A 24,787-nucleotide genomic window follows, 5' to 3' on the forward strand; every position below is an offset into this window, starting at 1 on the left:
TGTGGACACAACTTACTGTGTAGCCACAGAACACCCTCACTTTCTGGGATAGGAAGCAAAGGTCTTGCGGGTCTTAAGACATAGACAACATATGATGCAGCTTACTGAAGTTAACCCTGCTCTCTTCCAGGCTTGGAAAAACCTTTTGTTGTCTTGTTCCAGGCCTAATTTCAGCCTGGAGAGAGGGCTGGGGGACATGACCTCTGCAGGCAGATGTCCTCCTGGGTCCAAGTCTGTTCCTCTATGATGGCACAGACACACCAACTGAGTTCCACTGGGGAGGCTCGATTCTGGTGCAGGGCTTACTCTGTGGTGCTTCCATACATGCGACGAAGGTCTGCCTTGCAATGTCTTGTGGGAAAAGCCTTCATGGTCCTGTGAGAGGTTTGACCCCCTCCCTCCCTCCACCTGCCTCTTTTAGCCTCTTCAGGCCACCAGATTCACACGCGATTTCGAAATTCTATGCAAACCACCTTCAGAAGCCGCCCATCTGCTGGGCCCTTCATCCTCAGGGCAGGTATCCGAGGCTACCTATTCTGCCCTGCCTTCCCCAAATCTATGGAGGCCGCCCATCAGTTCAAAACAAAAACAAAGTCCAAAACCAAAGAATCCGTTGTACAGATCCACCTGGTCTTACAGTGAGATGAACATGTGCTTTGGAGAGACCACACAATTGCCAAAGCGGGCATTCAAAATAGAACAGGAGGCGGGCAGCGCCTATAAAATTATATCAGTCTGTCGTAACCATGAAACGCTCATGTAAACAAACACAGAAATGCTGCCCTGGGTCCCCCCCCCCATGCTTTCATTTTTCTAAAATTAATTGGGTGAGAATGGAACGAAGGAGGCAGCTCAAGCACGGTCAGAACTTACGGACTTCTCTCTCCGTAAGCGACGGCATGCCAGCAGCAAAGGCAGCAAAAGCCGCGGCTGCGATTTGTCTGGTTACCTGTAGCATGTTGAGAAGGAGGCTCCGGAACTTGGTGCCTTCCACCATGAAGAGCGCCATCTTGTCGCAGAGCTTGGCGGCCATGGAGGCAAAGCTGCGGTCCGTCACGGCCTTCTGGTAAATGGTCCTAACAATCTCCCCAAGCATCTCCTCAGAGTTGGTGGAGTTCTGGGCCTCCTCCATGAAGTTGGTGAGCTTGGAGTCCACCCCGCTGCTGTTGTTCCGCATGCTGTTGAGAATTTCAATTAGTTTGTCCATTTTGTTCTTTTGAGGGTTGGTGGACTCCACGGCCACTTCGTCCTGATCCGTGAAAAGGGAAAGACAAGGCATCTGTTATGCAAGGGAAACGTGGAGCGGGGCGGGGCGGGGGGGGGGCGGAGAAGAAAAAGGAAGGAAAGAAAAAGAAAAAAAGACAGATCAGCACAGTTGCACCAAGCAAACGACAAGTTTGGAAGCGTGGAAGGAGGCCTATGCAATTAAAGTATACAGTAAGCATGCTGCGAAAAATCCGAACCTGCAGTGAGGAGCAGCTTAAGTTTTAACTGGTGCTTGGACACAACATCCGAGGGCATGTCTACACCGCACACTGAATCCCATGTAACTGTCTCAGCTCAGTTGGGGCAGGGGCATATAGCTTAGGGGCTAGATGCAGAAGGTCCCGGGTTCGATTGATAAATAAATAAATAAATAATTTATACCCCGCCCATCTGGCTGGGTTTCCCCAGCCACTCTGGGCAGCTTCCAACAGAACCCTAAAATACAATAACATATTACCCTATTTTTTGCTCTGTAAGACGCATCAGACCACAAGACGCACCTAGTTTTTGGAGGAGGAAAACAAGAAAAAAAATATTCTGAATCTCAGAAGCCAGAACAGCAAGAGGGATCGCTGCGCAGTGAAAGCAGCAATCCCTCTTGCTGTTCTGGCTTCTGGGATAGCTGCGCAGGCTGCATGCGCTCCATAAAACGTACACACATTCCCCCTTACTTTTTAGGAGAGAAAAAGTGAGTCTTATAGAGCAAAAAATATGGTAAACATTAAAAGTTTCCCTAAACAGTCTTTGGCATCTTCAGGTAGGACTGGGGGCAGGGGCAGAGGAAGGGGGGTGCGGTGGGGGTTGCTCCACCTCTGATTAGCTCCACCTCTGATTAGGAGACAACCTTGCCTGAAACCCGGGAGAGCGACTGCCAGTCAGAGCAGACAATTTGGAGTTCGATGGGCCAATGGCCTGACTCAATATAAACCCTGTGTTCCTGTGCTCACCAGGCAGCTAACTAGAACAGCTCGGCTCAGATATGCTGAGCTTCAGAAATGGAACTGGATGAAGTGCCTATAGGCTCCTCTTGTGGGAATGAATCTTAAGGAAACCGCAGCAATCAAAAGACAAACCTATTCCAAGCAAACATCTGGATAGGCCTGCGAGTCCAAAACTCTGCAGCCAAATGGGCCACTTTTTAAGGATGGAAGCTCTGTGCTTTTAACAGCCACCTGGCAGAAAGAATTGAAGGAACGCAGCTATCCCAAGATCACCATGAGATGCCGTTGAAAAGCCATATGTGTGGAATTTCTGCCGCACGTTGCAGGCTAAGAAAAGCTTTCTGACGGAAAGAGGTGTTCGGCAGGGGAACAGACTCCTTTAGGTGGTGGTATGGACTGATTGTCCTTGGGGGTTTTTAAGCAGAAGTTGGATCTCTCATGGGTGCTTTGGTTGAGGGAAATTAGCACAATAAATACTATCTTTCCATAGCTGGTTACTGGGCACATGTCTGTGGCAACGTTTTTAAACAAGAGGTGATAAATAGGGGTGAATGTATATTGTTTTGGGGGTATTAGTCCTCGTAGGCAAAAGCAACAAACAGCACAGAGTGACACCTAGTGGTAAGACACGGAATTAGAGGACACTGCGCTGGACCCGTTAAGGCAGAAAACCAATGACATATAGCGACACCTAGTGGCAACAACCTTTCTAATGCAAAAAGAAGACAGAGGGCAAAAGGAAATTCCACAACAACCACTTTTTCCTATAGGATCAACCTTCCCCGAGTTCCATAGTACTCAACTCTGAACATAAAGCACATACCCTGGAAAAAGCCAACTAAAACATACCAGCGGTGTCCTATATAAATATATATACACATATCTGTGCAAATATCTATATGGGTGGGTTTGAACACAATCCATCACAGACCTTTGTGAAGATGAAAAAATATACCTGCGTGATGAAAACAACACATTATGTTCCCAGTAAGGAGAACTACTAAAATGGACACCCCAGATTGTGGCTCGGAGCCACAATATTCAGAGATGTCTGTGATGCGGGATGCTTATTGCAAACTCGGGGGGAAAGGTTGGCTCACTGGGGTTTGTGGTTTCTCAATTCCAATCCACACTTTCCCTCTCTTCTGTCTCCCCCCTGCCCATGACTCCCTTCTTACTTAGCAACTGCAGCATGGAATTCCTTCCTCTGCCACTTGGGATAGAAAGACCCAATCTCTGGCTCGTGCCCATGCCAGCATCACATTAGGCTGGCACAACAGAGCCCACACCACCCACATAAAGGGGCCCATTGTCTGGGTTATGCCAAGGTAAGCCGCCTAGGGAAGGGCTCGGACAGGATTTGTTTGTCTGCTAACCTCCTAACTGTGTGTGCTTATTTTTAATCTTCTTGGAGAAACAGGAAGTTGCTGCATTCCCACTGCACTACAAGCGACAATGATAATGTCAATGAACACATAGCATTTATGCAGCTAAGAATCCACAAACGCGACTCTCACTTTGAACTGGCAGGAGCAGAATGGCTCTCTCTAGCTCAGCCTTTCTCGACCTGTGGGTCCCCAGATGTTGTTGGACTACAACTCCCATCAGCCCTAGCTAGCAAGGCCAGAGCTCAGGGACGATGGGAGTTGCAGTCCAACAACATCTGGGGACCCACAGGATGAGAACCGCTGCTCTAGCTGCTTCCACCCTTCTGCACAAGAAGTGGCTCCCTTTGCCTTTGGGGGGTGGAAAGAGCACAGGATATACCTGCAATGTTTCTAGACCTCATGGTGCAGAGCAAAATGTGCATGCTAAGCCAGTTCTGAGAAGGGGTCAGGAACTAGCAAAGGCCTCTCTGAGAGCTCCAGAGATCAGGGGGCAAGGGGTTTTGCCCTGCCCCTTTCTCCAAACAGCTCAGCCCTCCCCTGTGAAAACTGCTGGGCATATAAGTGCAGGGGCAGCTTCGTCCCATTTTGCTGCTTGAGCCCAAACAGAAAGTGCTTCCCTGCCCTGCTGCCGCCACTGCAGGCCGAGAATCGGGAGCCAATTTCGGGTGAGACCCTGCCCAAAATCGGCACTGATGCCGGCGCTGCTTCTCCGCCAGTGGCGGAAGCAGCAGGGCAGCTGCGGCACCCGCAGGAGTGCCACTTCCGGGGCTTCTGCCGCCCGAAGCAGTGGCTTCCCCCTACCTAACGTCTGGGCTGGGGGTGCCTGCGTTTCAGCTTCAAGGGGCAAGGGAGTCACCTTCTCTTTTAGCCTCCTGCGTAGTCTGTCTTTGGAGGACTGGAGCAAGTTGACTTTGGGCCTCTCGCTTATCCGCTCGTGGAGACTGTCTTTCCGCCTGCTCTCCGGGTCCTGGATGTACTGCGGCGACTGCCTGTCCGTGCCTTCGCTGCCGCGGTGGACCTCCAGGGGGATGTGCACCGTGCAGACAGAGGCGTCCTCGATTTTCAGGTTCTCAGTCTCTTTGGCATTTCTGTGCGCCTCCTTGTCGTTGGGCGAGTGCTTCTGGTTGTGGTGCCACCGCCGGTTTTGGCTGTAGCCGTGATGGCCGGGCCGGCCTGCGGAGTGCGGCGCTTGGCCTCCCTGCGAGGGTTTCTGGTGTTCCCTGTTGTGTTTGGCGGTGCCCTGTTGGTGCTCCGTGTGTTGCTGAGACTTGTTTCCCCCAGGAGCCCTTTGCCTCCTGCAAAGACAAGCAGAGGGGTTATTGATTTAGTCCTCTTCCTCCTTTTTTTATTTAAAAAAATGCTGAATCTGTTAGCACATTTTTTTTCCATTTGTAATTACATAAATATATTTTCACATTACCAGAACCTCAGTACAGTGGTACCTCGGGTTACATATGCTTCAGGTTACAGACTCCGCTAACCCAGAAATAGTGCTTCAGGTTAAGAACTTTGCTTCAGGATAAGAACAGGAATTGTGCTCCGGCGGCGTGGCGGGAGCAGCAGGAGGCCCCATTAGCTGAAGTGGTGCTTCAGGTTAAGAACAGTTTCAGGTTAAGTACAGACCTCCGGAACGAATTAAGTACTTAACCCGAGGTACCACTGTATAGATACCTTTAAAAATATCAAACAAACATATCCACCCCCCGCCCCGGAGCAACAATAAAACTCCCAGAACAGTTGTAAAGCTAAGCTCCGGTATGGTTTCAAATGGGATGGGGAAGCACATGTTGAGATTCCTGCACTGCAGGGGGTTGGACTAGATCAGGCATAGGCAAACTCGGCCCTCCAGATGTTTTGGGACTACAACTCCCATTATCCCTGACCGCTGGTCCTGTTAGCTAGGGATGATGGGAGTTGTAGTCCCAAAACATCTGGAGGGCCGAGTTTGCCTATGCCTGGACTAGATGGAACCTGGGGTCCCCCCCAATCCTACGATTGTATGATTCTATAAACTGAAGATAAAGAGCGTAAATAAATAACTATTACAGCAGGTTGAAAGCAGCACAAGCTTGGACATTACCACTGAATTTCTTGCTCTGAGCATTATAAAAAACACCCATTTCCCCATAAACCTGTTCATATGTACTCTTTTATAATAAGGTAGCTTAATCATAGTTCAATGGACCAAATCTTCTCGATTCATTCAGATATTGTAGGAATATATATTCTTCCCCCGTATCACTTTTTAGCTATTGTAATCTTAGCTGCAATTATAAGGTGAACCATTATTTCGTGATCATTTCCCATTATATCATCTTTTAGATAGCCAAGCAGAAATATTTTAGGTTCCAAGGGGATATGGTATCCTAATTTATCAGCGGTATCAGCCTGAATGGATTTCCAGAATATTTCCAATGAATGTTAATTCCGGAAGATATGCATGTGATCTGTTTTCTTTTGGGCCTTTTTGTACCTGCAGCTGCATTTGGGAACACCCAAGGGCTTTAGGGATGCAGGTGGTGCTGTGGGTTAAACTACAGAGCCTAGGACTTGCTGATCAGAAGGTCGGTGGTTCAAATCCTAGCAGTTCGAAAGCACGTCAAAGTGCAAGTAGATAAATAGGTACCACTCCGGAGGGAAGGTAAACGGCGTTTCCGTGCACTGCTCTGGTTTGCCAGGAGCAGCTTAGTCATGCTGGCCACATGACCCAGAAGCTGTACGCCGGCTCCATCAGCCAATAAAGCGAGATGAGCGCCGCAACCCCAGAGTCGGCCATGACTGGACCTAATGGTCAGGGGTCCCTTTACCTTTAAGGGCTTTAGAAGATCTTCTGCCTCCCAGACATTAATGACAGAACTCACCAACAGTATCTGACATTATACTGACAAGCAGTGTATGGGCTTTACTCATTTATTTTTTAATAAAATACCATCTACTGCAATTTCACCAATAATAATAATAATACTCAGGACAGTGTTTCTCAAACTTCGGTCTTCAGCTGTTATTGGACTACAACTCCCATTTTCTCTGACCACTGGTCCTGTAGCTAGGGATGATGTGTGTTGTAGTCCAATAACAGCTGGGGACCCAAAATTAGAGAAACACTGACATAGGAGGTTGGAAGGCACAGAAGCTAGGAGGGTGGCAGGGCTGTTTTCGGTGGTGCAGCCTAGTCTATGGAGCACTGTCCCCCCAAATGTAATCTCAAAACGCCAATTGAAAACGTTCTTGTTCATTTGGGCATCCGGCCTGTGATATATTCTATCCTGGGTAACACTGCCTCCCTATAGAGATCTGTTTGTTGTGCCTATGCTGTTAGGGGTCGTTGCCGTCCTTGTTGTTTTAAAAACAATTAATTTTGTGGAGGCGTCCTGTACTCCGGATCAGAGGAAGGATGGGGCAGAAAAAACACCCAACGGGCAAACAAAAAGACGAACAAACCAATTGGCACCCCAGAAAATAAGTTATTGCAGCAACAGGTCTTAATGTGGCGGCGGCAGCCCCACTCTGCCAGATATCATTGGTTGCATTTGTGAATCGCTTCCACCAAAAAATCCCGAAGCGATTTAACCATGAAACGTACCTAAAAACGATTTTGAGCTCAACACATATACAGATTGTATCCTGTTCTCTCTTTCTTTTGGAGTGTGGGGTAGAGGAGGAGGATGTGCTTTAAATGTACGGCGCATCCACAGCCTGGGACAAAACTCTCCACTCAAGTAGCTTGTTGGAAAAAGGAAAGGCTTTCGTAGGCGCCAAGAGGATAACAGAGACAGAGCCTGTCTGATATGGGCTGATACATGCAGCGGCTACTTGTACAGGGAGTCTCCTTATACTCCTTATCAGGAGCACCCTGGGCAAGGAGCTGTATCGCCGCCCCTCCTGCCCCCTTGGCAAGGAGAGTGCCCAGATGTCACAGGGGCCCCTAGCTAAAGAAACACACACGGCAGATAGTTAACTCTGCATTGTTAAAAGCGGACACTTAACAGTTGTTCCTACGACTCCAAATACAGTGGTACCTCAGGTTACATACGCTTCAGGTTACACACTCCGCTAACCCAGAAATAGTACCTTGGGCTAAGAACTTTGCTTCAGGATGAGAACAGAAATCGTACTCCGGAGGCGCGTCGGTAGCGGGAGGCACCACAGACACCAGTCTAGCGTGCTCACCCGAAACCTTCTGGGGCTTTGCCTGCCTGCGCCTTTGCCGCCTGCAGGCACTTGGAGCCAGCGCAATGTATTACCAGAGCTCAAAATGTCCGAAACCGGTATCACAATCTGAAAGCCATATCGGTTTCCGACCATTTATCAATATATTGCCCAGTTCTACTCAGCCCTAGGGATGCGGGTGGCGCTGTGGGTTAAACCACAGAGCCTAGGACTTGCCGATCAGAAGGTTGGCGGTTCGAATCCCTGCGATGGGGCGAGCTCCCGTTGCTTGGTCCCAGCTCCTGCCAACCTAATAGTCCAAAAGCACGTCAAAGTGCAAGTAGATAACAGGGGCGCCGACTTATAAAAAATATTGGGGGAGCCCGCGAAAGCTCATGAATAATAAATAAGCTCATGAATATGCAGATAAAGTGGCGCCGCCTCCTCGTGAGCGAATAGGGGAGAGCGTGCTGCGCCTATTAATCAGCTCCGAAGGAAATTGGGTGGAGCTTTTGCTCGGGAGGGAGGGCAGGAGGCATGCAGCCCGACCCTGTGCATTTTGGGCTGGGGGAGGGGCGGCGGCGGTGCTCTGCTGGAGGGGCGCCCGATATTATTGGGGGGGCGGAGCCCCCCCAAACTAATTTTTGAGGGGGCTCGGGCCCCCTCAGGCCCCATGGAGTCGGCGCCTATGGTAGATAAACAGGTACCGCTTCGGCGGGAAGGTAAAACGGCGTTTCCGTGCGCTGCTCTGGTTCGCCAGTAGCGGCTTAGTCATGCTGGCCACATGATCCGAAAGCTGTACGCCGGCTCCCTCGGCCAATAAAGCGAGATGAGCGCCACAACCCCAGAGTTGGCCACGACTGGCCCTAATGGTCAGGGGTCCCTTTACCTTTACTCAGCCCTATCCGGAGACGCTGGGGATTTGAACCCGGGACCTTTGGCACGCAAAGCACGCACCCTCAACTAGACAGCTACCGCCCTTCCCTTCCCTTTCTGCAAAAGCTTGAAGTCGCAGCCGACCCCTAGAGCCTTTTGTTGTCTCCCAGATAAAATCAGGTACAGAAGTCAACAATCCAGTTTTGCCAAACCCTGCGAACGAGGCAGATCTCTGTCTCATGTTGTCATAACACAGTAACTACCTCCAAGCACTACACTTCCTTTTACAAGCAGAACAGCCCTGGGGTCAGGCCACCGTAATGGCATACCCCTCACCACAAAGATTGCATCTCTTATATTTATTTAAATCTGGGGGAAACCTACAAGCAAGTTATAACCCTAAAGTGATCGTTGGCTTTAGGGCTGTGATCCAAGCCTGCTTACTTGGAAGCAAGTGCTGCTGACGTCAGCGGAAGGGGCTTCCGGTAAAATCTAAGATATTTTGGTTAGAGGAAGAGGCTGATTGATGATACTGTAAATCTGCAAAGATGTGGAGTTCTTGCTCTCTTGCAGTACAGTGGTACCTCGGGTTACATACGCTTCAGGTTACAGACACCGCTAACCCAGAAATAGTGCTTCAGGTTAAGAACTTTGCTTCAGAATGAGAACAGAAATCGGGCTCCGGCGGCGCGGTGGCAGCAGGAGGCCCCATTAGCTAAAGTGGTGCATCAGGTTAAGAACAGTTTCAGGTTAAGAACAGACCTCCAGAACGAATTAAGTACTTAACCCGAGGTACCACTGTACACATTTATTCGAGGCCTGAGAATGCCCAAGGACCACGTGGCCATTTCAAATGGGTTTGCAAAAATTCATCCCCTCATCGTTTCTGCATGTGCACCCCTTATCTCTTGCCTGCGCTCCCAGTTTCCCTGCCTCTCCATCTAACGCTTCCCTGTTGGCTATCTCATATCACAACCCCTGCCTCAATTCCCCTTAGTAGAAGCAGCCTAAGGGGCCCCGGCTTGTGTAGGCAAACAGGGGTCCATTTATGGTCATAGCCCACTGACCACAGAGACTATGTTGGTGGAGCAGAAGTACCACCTTGTAAAAATCCAGCATGGATGCCTTCTCTGACACCCACGGTGCTCGGCCCAGTATACCTGAAGGAGGGCCTCTACCTCCATTGCTCAGCCCGGACACTGAGGTCCAGTGCCAAGAGCCTTCTGGCGGTTCCCTCACTGCGAAAAGTGAGGTTACAGGGAAGCAGGCAGAGGGCCTTCTTGGTAGTGGCGCCTGCTCTGTGGAACACCCTCCCATCAGATGTCAAGGAAATAAATAACTATCTGACTTTTAGAAGACATCTGAAGGCTGCCTGTTTAGGGAAGTTTTTGATGTTTGAGGTTTTATCGTGTTTTTAATATTCTGTTTGGAGCCGCCCAGAGTGGCTGGCGAAACCCAGCCAGATGGGCAGGGCATAAATAATAAATTATTATTATTATTATTATTATTATTATTATTAGATGATGATGATGATGATGATAATGATGGAAGCCTTACGGTTTTACCAAAGGCTCCCGCATATAACCAAGACATTTGCCAGCATGATACTGTTACATACAGTGGTACCTTGGGTTAAGAACTTAATTCGTTCTGGAGGTCTGTTCTTAACCTGAAACTGTTCTTAATCTGAGGTACCACTTTAGCTAATGGGGCCTCCCGCTGCCGCTGCGTGATTTCTGTTCTCATCCTGAAGCAAAGTTCTTAACCCGAGGTACTATTTCTGGGTTAGCGGAGTCTGTAACCCGAGGTTCCACTGTACTCCTCTTGGTAACAGCCATTGGGGCAGCTTAGCCAGCCCCACCTTTTCCCCATATTCCACTGGCAGTGCATGTATATAGGGGGCACAGTGGACAACACACTGCTGTAGAATAGATGTCCCTGTTTTCATCTGAGGAAGGTTGTGGTGTGTGCAGACGCAGGGACGGAAGGGGGCTGTAGAGTCCACAACATTTGGAGGGTCATCAATTCCCCAAAGCTTATTTCCTTGAGTCTTCCCCTCTTTTGTCTTGCTACTCTGTTGGGGCTTTGCTTTCTTCTTCCCAAGAGGATCAACGTCTTGTCCTGCTCTCTTAAGATCAAAGCACCATCTCAAGCCCAGCCAGAGGCAGGTAAGATGTAGCTCTGGCCTATGTGACATGAAAACAGCTCGGCCAATAAATTACAGAGCCTGAACTGTCCTCAGCAAACAGCAACAAATCCCCACGCACAGTACGGTATAGAATTTGTTGCTGATACATGGTTTCCCAACGCACACAGGATGCTGTCCTATCAGAGGTCAGAGAACTGCGACATCTAGCTCAGTCCTGTCTGTTCCGACGGACAGTGACCGTCTGGGGTCTTAGGCAGAGGTCTTCTCCATTTCCTCTTGCCTAAGCATCTCAACTGAAGTTGCTGGGATTGAAACCTGAACCTTCTGCACACACAGGTGAGAAATTCATGATTTTGAGAGGTTAGTTGAATTGCAGAAGGCAGACTTCCTATTCATTAGAATTGGGTTTTTTTGGGGGGGTCTATTTGGTTTCCGGGATGCGGGTGGCGCTGTGGATTAAACCACAGAGCCTAGGACTTGCCGATCAGAAGGTCGACGGTTCGAATCCCCGCGATGGGGTGAGCTCCCGTTGCTTGGTCCCTGCTCCTGCCCACCTAGCAGTTCAAAAGCACGTCAAAGTCCAAGTAGATAAATAGGTACCGCTCCAGCGGGAAGGTAAACGACGTTTCTGTGCGCTGCTCTGGTTTGCCAGAAGCAGCTTAGTCATGCTGGCCATATGACCCGGAAGCTGTACGCCGGCTCCCTCGGCCAATAAAGCGAGGGGAGCGTCGCAACCCCAGAGTCGGCCACGACTGGACCTAATGGTCAGGGGTTCCTTTACCTTTACTACTCATTTTGCATCACAGAGATCTGAAAAGTGAAGGGCATTTTTCTCTTGACCCTTGCAAAAGGGGGGGTGGGGTGGATTTCTGCCTGCAATTGCAGCCCAAAAGGGTGTCTTGCATCCTCTCACTGATCTTCAGACACCACAGATTTCCAAAAAGGGCACATTATTGTCGGTTGTAACGCAGAAGATAATAATAATAATAATAATAATAATAATAATAATAAAATTAAGGAAATTGAAGGCCATTTAAGTTACAGAGGAGCCAAGATTTGGTGCGTCTTTGAAGTGTCTTCGTTTCCAGAGCTTCCATGTTACATCGTCTGTTTCAAATTGCATTAGATTAGAGCTGTGAGCAAATGGCTTCTCAAAAGTCTCCATCCTATTTGCAAACAGAGAAACCGGGAAGCCCTTTTCAACAAACTTCTTCAGGAATATTTTTTTTTAAAAAAAGTTTCTTGGGAATAGCACAACTTATTTCCTCCCCCCCCCCCCATAATGGTGGAGGTTGTTGCCCATTGGAACGGGTAGGGTGGAAAGCTGGGAGGCCAACAGTAGATGGCGCTAGAGCCAGTGATAGGTAGAGGCAACTAACTCTGGTTTTGTCCCCAATTTCCTCCCTGCTGAATTCTACAAAGGCAAAGCTGGAACCAGGGAGAAGGAAGCTGACAACCCATGCCACCTCCTAGACTGGATGTAAGTAAGATGCAGAGAGAGGCGGTGCCCATCACATGGCTGACAATTTCATGCATCACGACCTCCTTTTTCCAGGGGAGAAAAAAGGAAATTCTCAGTAGCTCTCAGGGGGGAAAAATGTCTCCTGTGAAATTTCAGCTCAGCTCTAATTAAAATAGTATTTCAAAGCTCCAGTGCTTTCTTAAGCGCTCAGGCCGTTTTGCATGGGGAAATCCCAATTAAAATCCGATTAAACATTTTTCACCTGCAGCTAATGAGCTGATCACAACATGAGCTGATTCTTTTTTGGCCTCTTTCACTGGAATTCTATGTACAGGAATAGGAATTTTAAACACAGACTACTGTATATAGTAGGGCTTGATGGTCTCATTTGTCATTTAACTCTCCAGACTCTTGAAAGCCAATGATTTCCAAGGCCTGAATGATTACCACGATGCAGAAATTTCCGAAGGAAATGTCAACAGGAAATGGAGCTGCAGGCCAGCAAGAGAAGTTCTAATTTCTTCAGGTCCTTGTAAAACCAGGGGACTCCTCTCTCTGTGTTGACTAGCCAAGCACCCATTGCCGTGAAATGCAAAGTTTTGGGGTAAGGAGCACTTGTATATTTCAAGGGGGCTGAGAAGATGCACAGGATCATCACTAGGAGGCAGGTTACACACTGGGGAAGGGTGATAGTTCAGCGCTTGGCATGCAGGAAGGTTGATGTAAGTAATACTGAGCTGGATGCATCAATGGCTTGACTCAATATAAGGCAGCTTCCCATGTTCCTAGAAGGGAGGTTTTGCCCCTGCGGCAACAGTGACCTCTAGTGGCACCTAGCTGTCATTCATTTCTACAGAACAAAATTAATTTGTGGGTTTATTTATTCGTCTTTTAGAAGGCATAGGTTTGCTTTTCTGTCTATCAAGCCAGCTGCCTGAGGAAGGAGCTGTGTTTGGAATTAGCAGCCCAGACCTCCTGATCAGGAACACCTGATGTGCTCCAGAATCTGACTTGGTGGTGGAGGTGGCAGTAATCCCCCCTGACAGGTTGTTGATTGCCAAGGCAGAGTCAGACCATCTCCAGAACCTCACTTAGCCTAAGGTAAGGGGTGAGGCCCACAGGGATTTTTTTCTAAAAATATGTTTAGGGGTACTCTCATTTTCCTAATCATACTGAAATACAGTCATACCTCATGTTACGTCCGCTTCATGTTACGTTCTTTCAGGTTATGTCCCGCGGTGACCCGGAAGTACCGGAAAGGGTTACTTCCAGGCTTCGCCGCTCGCGCAGAAGCGCAAAAATGACATCATGCGCATGTGCATAAGCGGCGAATCGCAACCTGCGTGTAAGCAGACGTGCTGCTGCGGGTTGTGCTCTTTTCATGTTGCGAATGGGCCTCCAGAACGGATTCCGCTCTTCGCAACCAGACGTACCACTGTACTGCCCCTCAATGAGGCCAAACTTAGATTCACAAAATGTTTAGGGGTATGCGTACCCCTTCACACCCCCAGAAAAAAGCACTGGGTGAGGGAGTCCATTCTTTTGTTCTAAACAGAGTTTCATTAAAAAAAAAATATTTCTCATTTTCAATTTTACAACAAATTCACAGAACAATATAACCAAACCATCATCATAATTTTGACTTCCCTCCCCTTCCCTTCCATGGTTCATTGTTGTTTTATCTTTTACTGCTGCATATTCTAGTTACTCCTTATTTAATCTTAACCAATTTATAACGCATTTACCATTTCCTGCTGCAATTATTCTAATCCTGCTAACGTTTTTAGCTGTTTGGAATAAATTTTCAAAGAATCCACAATTTCCCCCCATTCTTTCTTTAAAAATTCTTCCTGATCTCAAACTCTGTTAAGTTAGCCATCTCAGAATATTCCATTAATTTAGTCTGCCAGTCTCCCTTGTAGGGGCTGTAACTTCCTTCCATATCTGGGCATATAACCACCCGGGCCACTGTGGCTGCATACATAAATAAATTCCAAGAGTTTCAAACAAAGATGGGCTCTCCCAAGCCCACATTCCCAACAAGTTCACACTGCTGTCTCAGTGATATTTAAAAGGTAAAGGTAAAGAACCCTTGGACGGTTAAGTCCAGTCAAAGGCGACTATGGGGTTGCGCCGCTCATCTCGCTTTCAGGCTGAGGGAGCCGCTGTTTGTCCACAGACAGCTTTCTGGGTCATGTGGCCAGCAGGACTAAACCGCTTCTGGTGCAATGGGACACCATGATGGAAGCCAAAGCACATGGAAACGCTGTTTACCTTCCCGCCACAGTGGTACCTATTTATCTACTTGCGCTGGCGTGCTTTTGAACTGCTAGGTTGGCAGGAGCTGGGACAGAGCAATGGGAGCTCACCCCGTCGCAGGGATTCGAACCACCGACCTTCTGATCGGCAAGCTCGGTGGTTTAGACGTCTATGCTGGCATGGTCATGTCTGCAGATTGGAAGATGTCAGGATCCCTAAGGGTGTGCTCTACAGGAGCTGGCTTCCGGCACCAGATCAACTGGCAGACCAACTCAGCGTTACAAAGATGTTTTCAAACATGACATGAAGGCTGGCAACATTAACCCTGTTGTGGCAGTGACCAGGGGAGGAATGACTTCTGGGAGGAGCGCAGAGAGAATTAACGCCATGGTGCATCTGCAATAGCACAATCGGACATCCTCATCTGCGCCAGATGCAACAAAACATGTCATAGCAGGTGCTAAGTCCAACAGTTTGACTTCACAAAGGCACACTCTTGCATCGCCTCCTGCGATAGACAGTTGCCAATAACTAGACTGCATGTACTACGAGAAACACGTACCGTATTTTTCGATCTATAAGACACACTTTCCCCCTCCTAAAAAGTAAGGGGAAATGTGTGTGCGTTTATGGAGTGAATGCAGGCTGTGCAGCTATCGCTGAAGCCAGAAGAGCAAGAGGGATCGGTGCGCAGAGATCCCACTTGCTCTTCTGGCTTCAGGGATACCCACGCAATCCTGCCTCTTCGCTCAAGAGGCTTTGCGGTGCTTTCTTGTTTCTTGTTTTCCTCCTCTAAAAACTAGGTGCGTCTTACGGTCGGGTGCGTCTTATAGAGCGAAAAATATGGTGCGTTGTCTCTGTGGGGCAGGGGGCAAGAGAGCTGAACCTCACTGACCACTGGAAACAACATTTGTCTGCCAAACGCAGCCAAAATGTGTGGACCCCTGTTTGGGAGGCTTTGTCACCAGCGGAAGGTCACAAATAGACTAAACGCAGGCAGTCAACTGCTTTCTCTCCCTGAAATGCTTGCCAGTGCCTCTCTCACCATGGAGAACATCAGGAGGAGAAGGCAGACAGGCTTATGAGCACAGAACATTCTCTGTAATAATTATCATTAACGGACATAGTGCAGACCTATAGCACTTGTTACACACCAGGCCAGACACAACCCATCATCTGTGTACGGAGGCCGGAGAATCTCTCTGTTTGCACAACAACAACAGCAGCAGCAGGCATTATGAAGATGTTTCTTGTCAGGCAGGCAACAAAACCAGAAGTTCATTAAGCCGTGCCTCAAGGCCATAGCTCAACAAGAAGATCTGTAACTGGAAGCAGGAGCAATGATAGGGGAAGGGCCAGAACTCAGGCACAGAACATCTGCTTTGCATGCAGAAGGTTGCAGGTTCAATCCCTGGCATCTGCAGATAGGGTCAGGAATGCCCCCCTGCCTGAAACTATGGGGAACTACTGCCAGTCAGTGCAGACAATACTAGCTAGGTAGGCCAGTGGTTTGACTCAGTACAGTGGTACCTTGGGTTACATATGCTTCAGGTTACAGACTCCGCTAACCCAGAAATAAAACCTCAGGTCAAGAACTTTGCTTCAGGATGAGAACAGAAATCGTGCTCCAGCGGTGCAACGGCAGCGGGAGGCCCCATTAGCTAAAGTGGTGCTTCAGGTGAAGAACAGTTTCAGGTTAAGAAAGGACCTCCAGAACGAATTAAGTACTTAACCCGAGGTACCACTGAATACAGCAGCTTCCTGTGTTCTTCTGTTTACCCCTGTCTCCATTTCCCTCCACTTAAAAAACCAAAAACTCTTTATTTTTAGATATTTAGCCATTGGGGTTTAGGATGTGTCTTCTCAATCTCTGTAAAGTGCCGTGCAAACAAATAAAACAATCACGTCAGCACAGGAGCAGGCAATTTGTGAATACTACTGCGATTCACAAAACTTAGTTCAGCGAAATATTTAACTTATACCCGCCATAAGAACAAGAAATCATCTTTCTGAAGCTCTGCTTCCACCCGACAATCTCAGGAATAATTCCCCTCTGGAGAAATGTTATTTTAAACATTTATTTTTTTAAAGGCACAGAGATTTGTTTTACTTTGCAAAGAAACAAATTTGCGCTGACCGGCTTAAAATGTGCTTCGCTGGAGGAAGTGGCCATTAGCCTTCGCTGGTCAGTGGCTAAAACTGTCCCCCGGGCTTGTTTGCCAAACCAACCTTGTCCATCAAAATTGTATTCCTTGGCTCCCGTAGGAGGTCAGACCTCCTTTCTGTGGCCAACTGGCTCTTAACTGTCAAGACTGAGCCCTTGTGTTTGGCTAAACAGAGGAAGAGCTGACCTGTTTTCTGTGGTAATGGAAGGAATTCGTGCTTAAGGTTTTTTTTAAAAAAATGGTTGGCTGAGTTTATGAGACACTGGACCGTCTTTTACCAGAAAACTGGTTGGAAAATCAGGTGAGGGAGCATTCCTCTCTGACAGCCTAGCAGGAGTGTCTCCGTGTTACATTGGAGCAGAATGAGTGCAGGTACCATCCTCAAGTCTGCATTTGCAGGAGCAACATGTCTGAGCTCGTAGATCAGAACATCACTACCGCACCACTGTTAATTAACCGAAGGTGACTAATTTTAATGGTACAGTCATACCTTGGGTTACAGATGTTTCAGGTTCGTTTTTTCGGGTTACGAACCGCCAAAACCCGGAGATACTGGATGGGTTACTTCCGGGTTTCGGCGGTCGCGCATGCACCGAAGCGCTAAATCGCGCTTTGTGCATGCACCAAAACGCAACCGCGCATGCCACTGCGGGTTGCGAACATGCATCCCGCATGGATCACGTTCGCAACCCGAGCATCCACTGTACAGTGGTGCCTCGCAAGACGAAATTAATCCGCGAGTCTCGTCTTGCGGTTTTTTCGTCTTGCGAAGTACGGCTATTAGTGGCTTAGCGGCTATTAATGGCTTAGCGGCTATTAACGGCTTAGCGGCTTTAAGAAAAAGGAAACAAAATCGCAAGACGTTTCGTCTTGCAAAGCAAGCCCATAGGGAAATTCGTCTTGCGGAACGACTCAAAAAACGGAAAACTCTTTCGTCTTGCTCGATTTTCGTCTTGCGAGGCATTCGTCTTGTGAGGTACCCCTGTATTATCGTTTCTGTCCTTGTGTTTACAGGGTGTGTGTTTTTTGCGCCGGTTGTTTATTGTATTTAATGTATACTTTTTTGGTACTTATTTAAAAACAAAGAAACACACGCAGAACACATCTCTGAAATCCTCCCTCCACTCACAGCATCACTATGGCAACTCTGGCCAGCAATGCTTTAAAATGCACATCGAAGATTATGGCGTTTGCTAAGGCTTATCACCCTCGGGCTACTGTTCCTATGCGATGTGGCTTCTGAGAGTGCCATTGTGGGAGCCCAATTTAAGGCTGCAATCTTACAAGCAGGATTATATTTATTTTTTAAAAAACAACTTTTTTTTACTTTATTTTCAACATAGACCACAACAACTCATACACACAAACAAACCCACCACCATTGACAATTTAGTTATCAAAATTAAACTCCTATCCCCTTACACAAAGAAAAAATAGCATAAAAATAAAAGACTTCCTTTATCCTGTAAATGGCCTCTTTATTTACTTCTTTGTATACTGTTTCTTTTATATGTGATTATTACAATTCTTCCTAATTGTGACTTTAAAAAACCACAAAGTCTCCTGTAGAAATTAATCGAAACAAGTCCACGTGTATATTTTGGGCCACGGTTTCGTAAAGTATTCTCTGCATTTCCTCCATTCTTTGTGAAATTCTTGTCTAGGTTGTCCCCTAATTGTTTCCGTTAATCTGGCCAATTCCGTATAATCTAATAATTTATCCTGCCATTCCTTTTTCGTTGGCACAAATTCTTTTTTCCAAGGACTATATTTCTGAGTAGACACGCAGAGTCTACACAGAGCATGTGAAATTTGCTCTGAAATCATGTAAAACACGGGGCAAAATAGCATATTAAAAAACTGGAGACCAGATAAGCATAGAATAATTTATTTCGTCACTTCCTTGCTCCGTTGACGTCCGTTCCGTACAGAATTTTTACATTATTATTCTGTGTCATTGGGCGGCTAAAAGTTCTTGCACTCCTGACGAGTTCACAAAGAGACCTGTCAACTTCTTCCGAGATCAAATGACCAGGCACCGGCTAAGTTTACTTTAAAATTATTCCACTCCTCCCACATGCCCCCGCCTCCCACTTGCTCACATAATCCCAGCTGGAGCCCCACAGAGTCACAACCTGGTCCCCTTTCACCCTTCACAGTTCTAAATAGTCTACGCATTTAAACTATTTCCCTGCCCCTCCTCCCTTTTTGTTACAGCTGTTTTTATTTACATCTCCATGAATCTTTGACCCAGGGCAATGAGCCATTCCTCTGTAGTCTCTTTATTCCACATAAAATATTTTGCAGTAGGACTTGCAGTCAACAAACAATGGCTGTTCCAGCATCAGCCACAGTAAGCTCCTTCAGGGGCTCTCAGGAAGGATGAACTAATCCCAATTTTCCATGGCATTTGGTTACTTCCGAATTGCGGTTTTTGCAAAAATGCACATCAAGCTCAGAAGCATGCACCAAGCCCTTCCAGTGTGAGATCATCGTAACTCGTTCCCCCACGTGGATCCATCGCAAGAGATGTGCAGCCGAAGATTCGTCTGGTTGCTACAAATCACAGTCAAACCCATCTTTCATTGCCCCTTTCCCCAGGAGAGCACATTTCTTCACTTGCCTTTTGAAAATTTCCCTTCAGACCATCTGCCTTCTGCTTTCCTTACAACCATTGGACTAATGACTCACAGAATTTTATGACTGAATGAACATACTCATGAACATTCTATGACATCACAGCAGCTCAGCCAGTGAGTGAGAGGAGGGGCTTACAGCAGTTTTCAATTTGGACTCACAATTGTCCATGGAGGCGCAGGTCAATTCTGTGTCCAGGGCGGCTGTCTACCAGCTCCATCTGGTGTGCCAGCTGAGACCCTACTTGCCTGTGCACTGTCTCGCCAGAGTGGTGCATGCTCTGGTTATCTCCCGCTCGGACTGCTGTGATGTGCTCTACGTGGGCTACCTTTGAAGGTGACTCGGAAACTACAACTAATCCAGAATGCGGCAGCTAGACTGGTGACTGGGGGCGGCCGCCGAGACCACATAACACCGGTCTTGAAAGACCTACATTGGCTCTCAGTACATTTCTGAGCACAATTCAAAGTGTTAGTGTTGACCAGGGATCAGCAAACTTCTTCAGCCGGGGGCCAGTCCACTGTCCCCCAGACCTTGTGGGGGGCCTGGACTATATTTTTTGGGGGGAAATGAATGAACTCCTATGCCCCACAAATAACCCAGAGATGGATTTTAAGGACACATTCTTCTCATGTAAAAACATGCTGATTACTGGACCGTCTGTGAGCTGGATTTAGAAGGCAATTGAGCCAGTACCGGGCCCCGGGCCTTAGTTTGCCTACCCATGGTGTTGACCTTTAAAGCCCTAAATGGCCTTGGCCCAGTATACCCAAAGGAGCGTCTCCACCCCCATCGTCCAGCCCAGATACTGAGGTCCAGCTCCAAGGGCCTTCTGGTGGTTCCCTCACTGCGAGAATTGAAGTTACAGGGAACCAGGCAGAGGGCCTTCTCGATAGTGACGTCCGCCCTGTGGAACAGCTGCCCATCAGATATTAAGGAGATAAGTAACTATACAACCTTTACAAGGCAACTGAAGGCAGGCCTTTTATAGGGGAGCAGTTAATGTTTAATCTTTTATTATGTTTTTGTATGTGCTGGAAGCTGCCCAGGCTGGCTGGGGCAACCCAGTCAAGATGGGTGGGGTACAAATAATAAAATTATTATTATTTATTATTCAACCATGTAAGTGTTTAGCAGGTACGTGGTTCTGCATGAAGTGGAACATAAAACTGGGATGCTATGGAATTAGGGGGCATCACTAAAACAATGCAACCTTCTGGTAGAAAGGCAGCCATGTTACGACGGAATGGGCTGGCGAGGGGAAAATGAGAGTCAAGAAAATTTGTGCAAGGCTGTTGAAATGGAACACTCAGGATGAAACGGTGAAATCAGCTATGATTAAATGGGCACAAGATGTTGGACATAACATAATGATGGCTGACTGGGAACGGTTATGGACCACAGGTATGAAATTTATGGCATGTAATGCTCTAAGAGAAAATTTAATGAAAATGATATACAGGTGGTACATGACACCAGTTAAGCTTGAAAAAATCTATCATTTGCCCGATAATAAATGTTGGAAATGTAATGAGACTGAAGGTACATTCTTTTACCTTTGGTGGACGTGCCCAAGGATTAAGACATTCTGGGAGATGATATATAATGAAATGAAAAAGGTATTTAAATATACATTCCTTAAGAAACCAGAGGCCTTTCTCCTGGGCATGGTTGGCCAATTGGTGTTAAAGGAGGATAGAACTTTTTTTATGTATGCAACAACAGCAGCAAGAATACTCATCGCGAAATATTGGAAGACACAAGATTTACCCACCAGGGAAGAATGGCAGATGAAGTTGATGGACTACATGGAATTGGCGGAAATGACTGGCAGAATCCGAGACCAGGGGGAAGAGTCGGTGGAAGAAGACTGGAAAAAGTTTAAAGACTATTTACAGAAATACTGTAAAATTAATGAATGTTAGAAAAATGTTGGAATGAAGTTATATGGCTTTAGTAGAAATGCTATAAGGAATTAAGTATAAATAGATTAATAGAGCTTTAAAGGGAAAAATATGGTTAGAATGTGTTAAGACAATTATAGGATAGAAAACAGAGGAAGATGGAAAGGAATTGCTGAAACAATTAACAGAAGTGGAATACAAAAAGGGAGGTATGAGGAGGTCGAGGAAATAAGGGAAAGAAAGATAAGATGTTGAAATTGGATTGTGTTTTAAATGATTTTTGTTTTGTTTTGTTTGTTTCTTTTATTTTGTATTGTATGTTTTTTCTTTTTTTGGTTTTTTGTAGTGTTGTGTTTAATTTGTTGGAAATCTAATAAATATTATTTTTTTAAAAAAGAAAAGAAAATTTGTGCAAGGCAAGCAGCTACTTTCAGAAAGGAACAGCCACTAAACACGCTGCCACAATCTGTCATCTCCTTCTCTTTCACTTGAAGGTCTTCTTTTTCTAGCAATGAAAGGGAGGAATGAAAACTGGGCAGATTGCCACTCCACCCACGACATCCCAGGGAAAGATGTCGAAGCGGTTTTTCTACACCTTACCAGGCCAGACAGAATCTCATAACTACAAACACCTCACGAGCTCACTCACTACACTACCCTATGTACTGGGGGTGCTGCAAGATGAAATGGACATTTTCTCAGTACCTCCTCTTCCAGGTACAACCTTGTAACCGTACCCACGCGGCAGGTGAAAAAGCTGAGATTGAGTGTCTCGTCTAAGGCCACACAGTGAGTTTTGGGAAAAGGTGAGTTGTTTTGGGGAGTGGGTTGGGGTTTCTCTGCTCACAGTTCACCCTCTTAACTACAAGGACTGCGCCCTCAGCCACAATTCCTCCCAGCTGCATTTGAGGGAAGAATGGCCTGACTGGAGAAAACCGCCATTCTAACTCATTGGCTCCCAGAACTGCCTTTGGTCATTATATAGTTTGCTGTGTAACAATATGAAATAAATGAAACTCTGGATATACCGACAGGAGGTATGAAAACATTATTATTATTATTATTATTATTATTATTATTATTATTATTATTATCACACCACCCTCCATCTGTAGATTTCAGGGCGGTTCACAGCATAAAAATACAAGATAAATAAACCACAAAATACATAATAAGAACAAGAACAAAAACAAGCCAAGTACACCTATAATGAACTACCTGAATACGCTTATTTTCCTCTTTCTCACCCTATTCCTTTTTTTCCTTTTGTGTTGTGTCTCTTAAGACTTAAAGTCACTGTTAAGACTGGGCAATATCTGGTTTTCATCCTTATGATAGATCACTAGCTAAAGGAGTACTGAAGGTATTCAAAAACGCAGTCAAATGTATCGCTGCTACAAAAGGCTTCGGAGCAGCCTGTATAAACTTTAGTTTGATACTCGTGTGATTTGAGGTGATACTGGGCCACTATCCTGTCCCATTTGCTTACTAAGAGCAGGAAGATGAAATGTCCTGAACTGGTTGTGTTCGAGTGTTTGTCCAGGGCTTTGCATATCAACACAAGAACCTTGAGCCTGACCCACTAGTAGCATATAGGCAGCCGGCACAAATGTTACAGGCGAAGTGTCGCATGCTGCCAGCAATCTCACCCAGTGAGCAGTCTAATCTGCACCAGCTGGAGCTTCTGAACCTTGAATTCCGTGTGGTACAATCCTGCGCATGTTTCCTCAGAAGCCCCATGGAGTTATGCCTAAGTAAGTGTGTACACTTTGCAGCTTAAATCAATGAATTAGAAAACAAGCCCTCCAAACTTTAGAAACAAAACAGAACAAAAATGGGAGAAAAACAACATCTGGAGGGCCACAGGTTCCCCATCGCGGATCTTACTGAGTTCAAAACAGCCCTGAGTGACGTTCCTTTGTTAAATAACAGGATTACAAACATGTCCCTAACTTTCCAGTTACAGTCTTGCTCAGGTGGGCTTCCTACTGTTAGCTTGGCTTTACACTTAAATGATCAAGTGGAGCTAGCGGGATTTTGGTTTGGTTTGGTTTTTAAAGATGTTTAATTAACTTCACATCCTGAGAAAATGGCGCCCTACTTTCCACTTAAACCCTTGGAGTAGCAAAAGTGTGTGCTTTTGTGTTGTTTTGCTGCGTTTTTTTTAAACAGAAGTGTTTTGTAAGCTGCTGGTGACTCACTTGGTTCATTGCCTCTGTTGATAATTGGGTCATCTGAGATTCTCATGAGCCCACATGGCCAATGGTCAAGGATAATGGGACTCCAGCAAAATCGGGAGGGTCAAAGGTTCCCCGATTAAGACAAAATGCTCCCCTCCTTTTCCTACATGGTCTCCAACACTCCTTGCAGGTCTACCGGCCCAGAAAAGCTGTTTCGAGAGACACAAGGAGTTGAACTTTCCCAAATTTTCTTTACTGTTGCCTGGTCTTTCAACCCTGATATTGTTTGGGGGGCTTATAACAATGCTGTTCCAGACATTCTGTTCACCGCCTTTGGCCCTCAAGCCAGAGCTTCCCTCCTTCAACTTTCCTCTTCATCCTTTAGCTCTTGCTCTCCTTTATCCAATGGGACGTGGGTGGCGTTGTGGGTTAAACCACAGAGCCTAGGACTTGCCGATCAGAAGGTCGGCGGTTCGAATCCCAGGCGACGGGGTGAGCTCCCATTGCTCGGTCCCTGCTCCTGCCAACCTAGCAGTTCGAAAGCACGTCAAAGTGCAAGTAGATAAATAGGTACCGCTCTGGCGGGAAGGTAAACAGCGTTACCGTGCGCTGCTCTGGTTCGCCAGAAGTGGCTTAGTCATGCTGGCCACATGACCCGGAAGCTGTACGCCGGCTCTCTCGGCCAATAAAGTGAGATGAGCGCCGCAACCCTGGAGTTGGTCATGACTGGACCTAACGGTCAGGGGTCCCTTTACCATTACCGTACTCTTTTATCCAGTCCTGTCCTACTTAATGGCTTGCTTCGCATGTCATGCTAAGCCAAACCATGAACACGCAAGCCTGTGAGCTCTGGGAAGAGGAGACTGTGGCTACTATGCCTGACAACAAATCCAAATTATTGGATTCTTTTGCCCCATCTTTTTGTGCCTGCCAAACAGCCATGTCATGCTTATGATATTTTATTCTCGTGCTAATTATGCTGTTTTAAATGTGCATTTTATATTTGACTTCACTTTAGCAATGTTTTATTTTGAAATGTTTTAAGATTTTTTTTTGTTAAATATGTATTCTGTAGTTGACCTCCTTTGTAATGTTTTACGCAAATCCCCAAATTTCACGTGGGGTGGCAATCTTCATAGTGCAGGCTCTGAAACTCAGGGCTACTCTGACAGGGTAGTGTGTCCTAGGCCTGGACCTGTTTTAATTCTTTTTATTACTTTTTATATATATCCGCATATTAGATTGTTGGCGCTGGCAACTAAATCTTTGCATTATTGTCTTAATTTAAATGTCATTACGCCAGCAATATCACCTTGTATTTTGCTTGGTTTTGTCTCTAGCATTTTTGTATTGTCTTATTTTGCTATGGCTGTATGCTAATGCAATAAAGGTTTTGATGATGATGATGATG

The 24,787-nt window shown here is 46.6% G+C and overlaps 1 protein-coding gene across 7 annotated transcripts in view; it reads right to left on the reverse strand.

Moving 5' to 3' along the window:
* Nucleotides 1-24,787, reverse strand: part of CTIF (cap binding complex dependent translation initiation factor) — a 198,614-nt gene that overhangs the window by 56,364 nt on the left and 117,463 nt on the right. For 4 of the 7 annotated variants that reach the window (XR_014517244.1, XR_014517245.1, XM_083465980.1 and 1 more), the window contains 2 exons: nucleotides 4,452-4,890; nucleotides 950-1,279 (listed from right to left, as the gene is read on the reverse strand). Coding sequence is in view for 4 of the 7 variants with exons in the window: in XM_083465980.1 (XP_083322106.1) it covers nucleotides 950-1,279; nucleotides 4,452-4,890 (769 nt within the window). In the remaining 3 variants the exon portion in view is untranslated. The remainder of the gene's footprint in view (nucleotides 1-949; nucleotides 1,280-4,451; nucleotides 4,891-24,787) is intronic. The other 3 variants (XR_014517246.1, XM_083465981.1, XM_083465979.1) reach the window with 1 other exon arrangement.

This window comes from Podarcis liolepis (assembly GCF_965112155.1).
Source record: "Podarcis liolepis genome assembly, chromosome: 11".
In the NCBI taxonomy this organism is placed as follows: domain Eukaryota; kingdom Metazoa; phylum Chordata; class Lepidosauria; order Squamata; family Lacertidae; genus Podarcis; species Podarcis liolepis.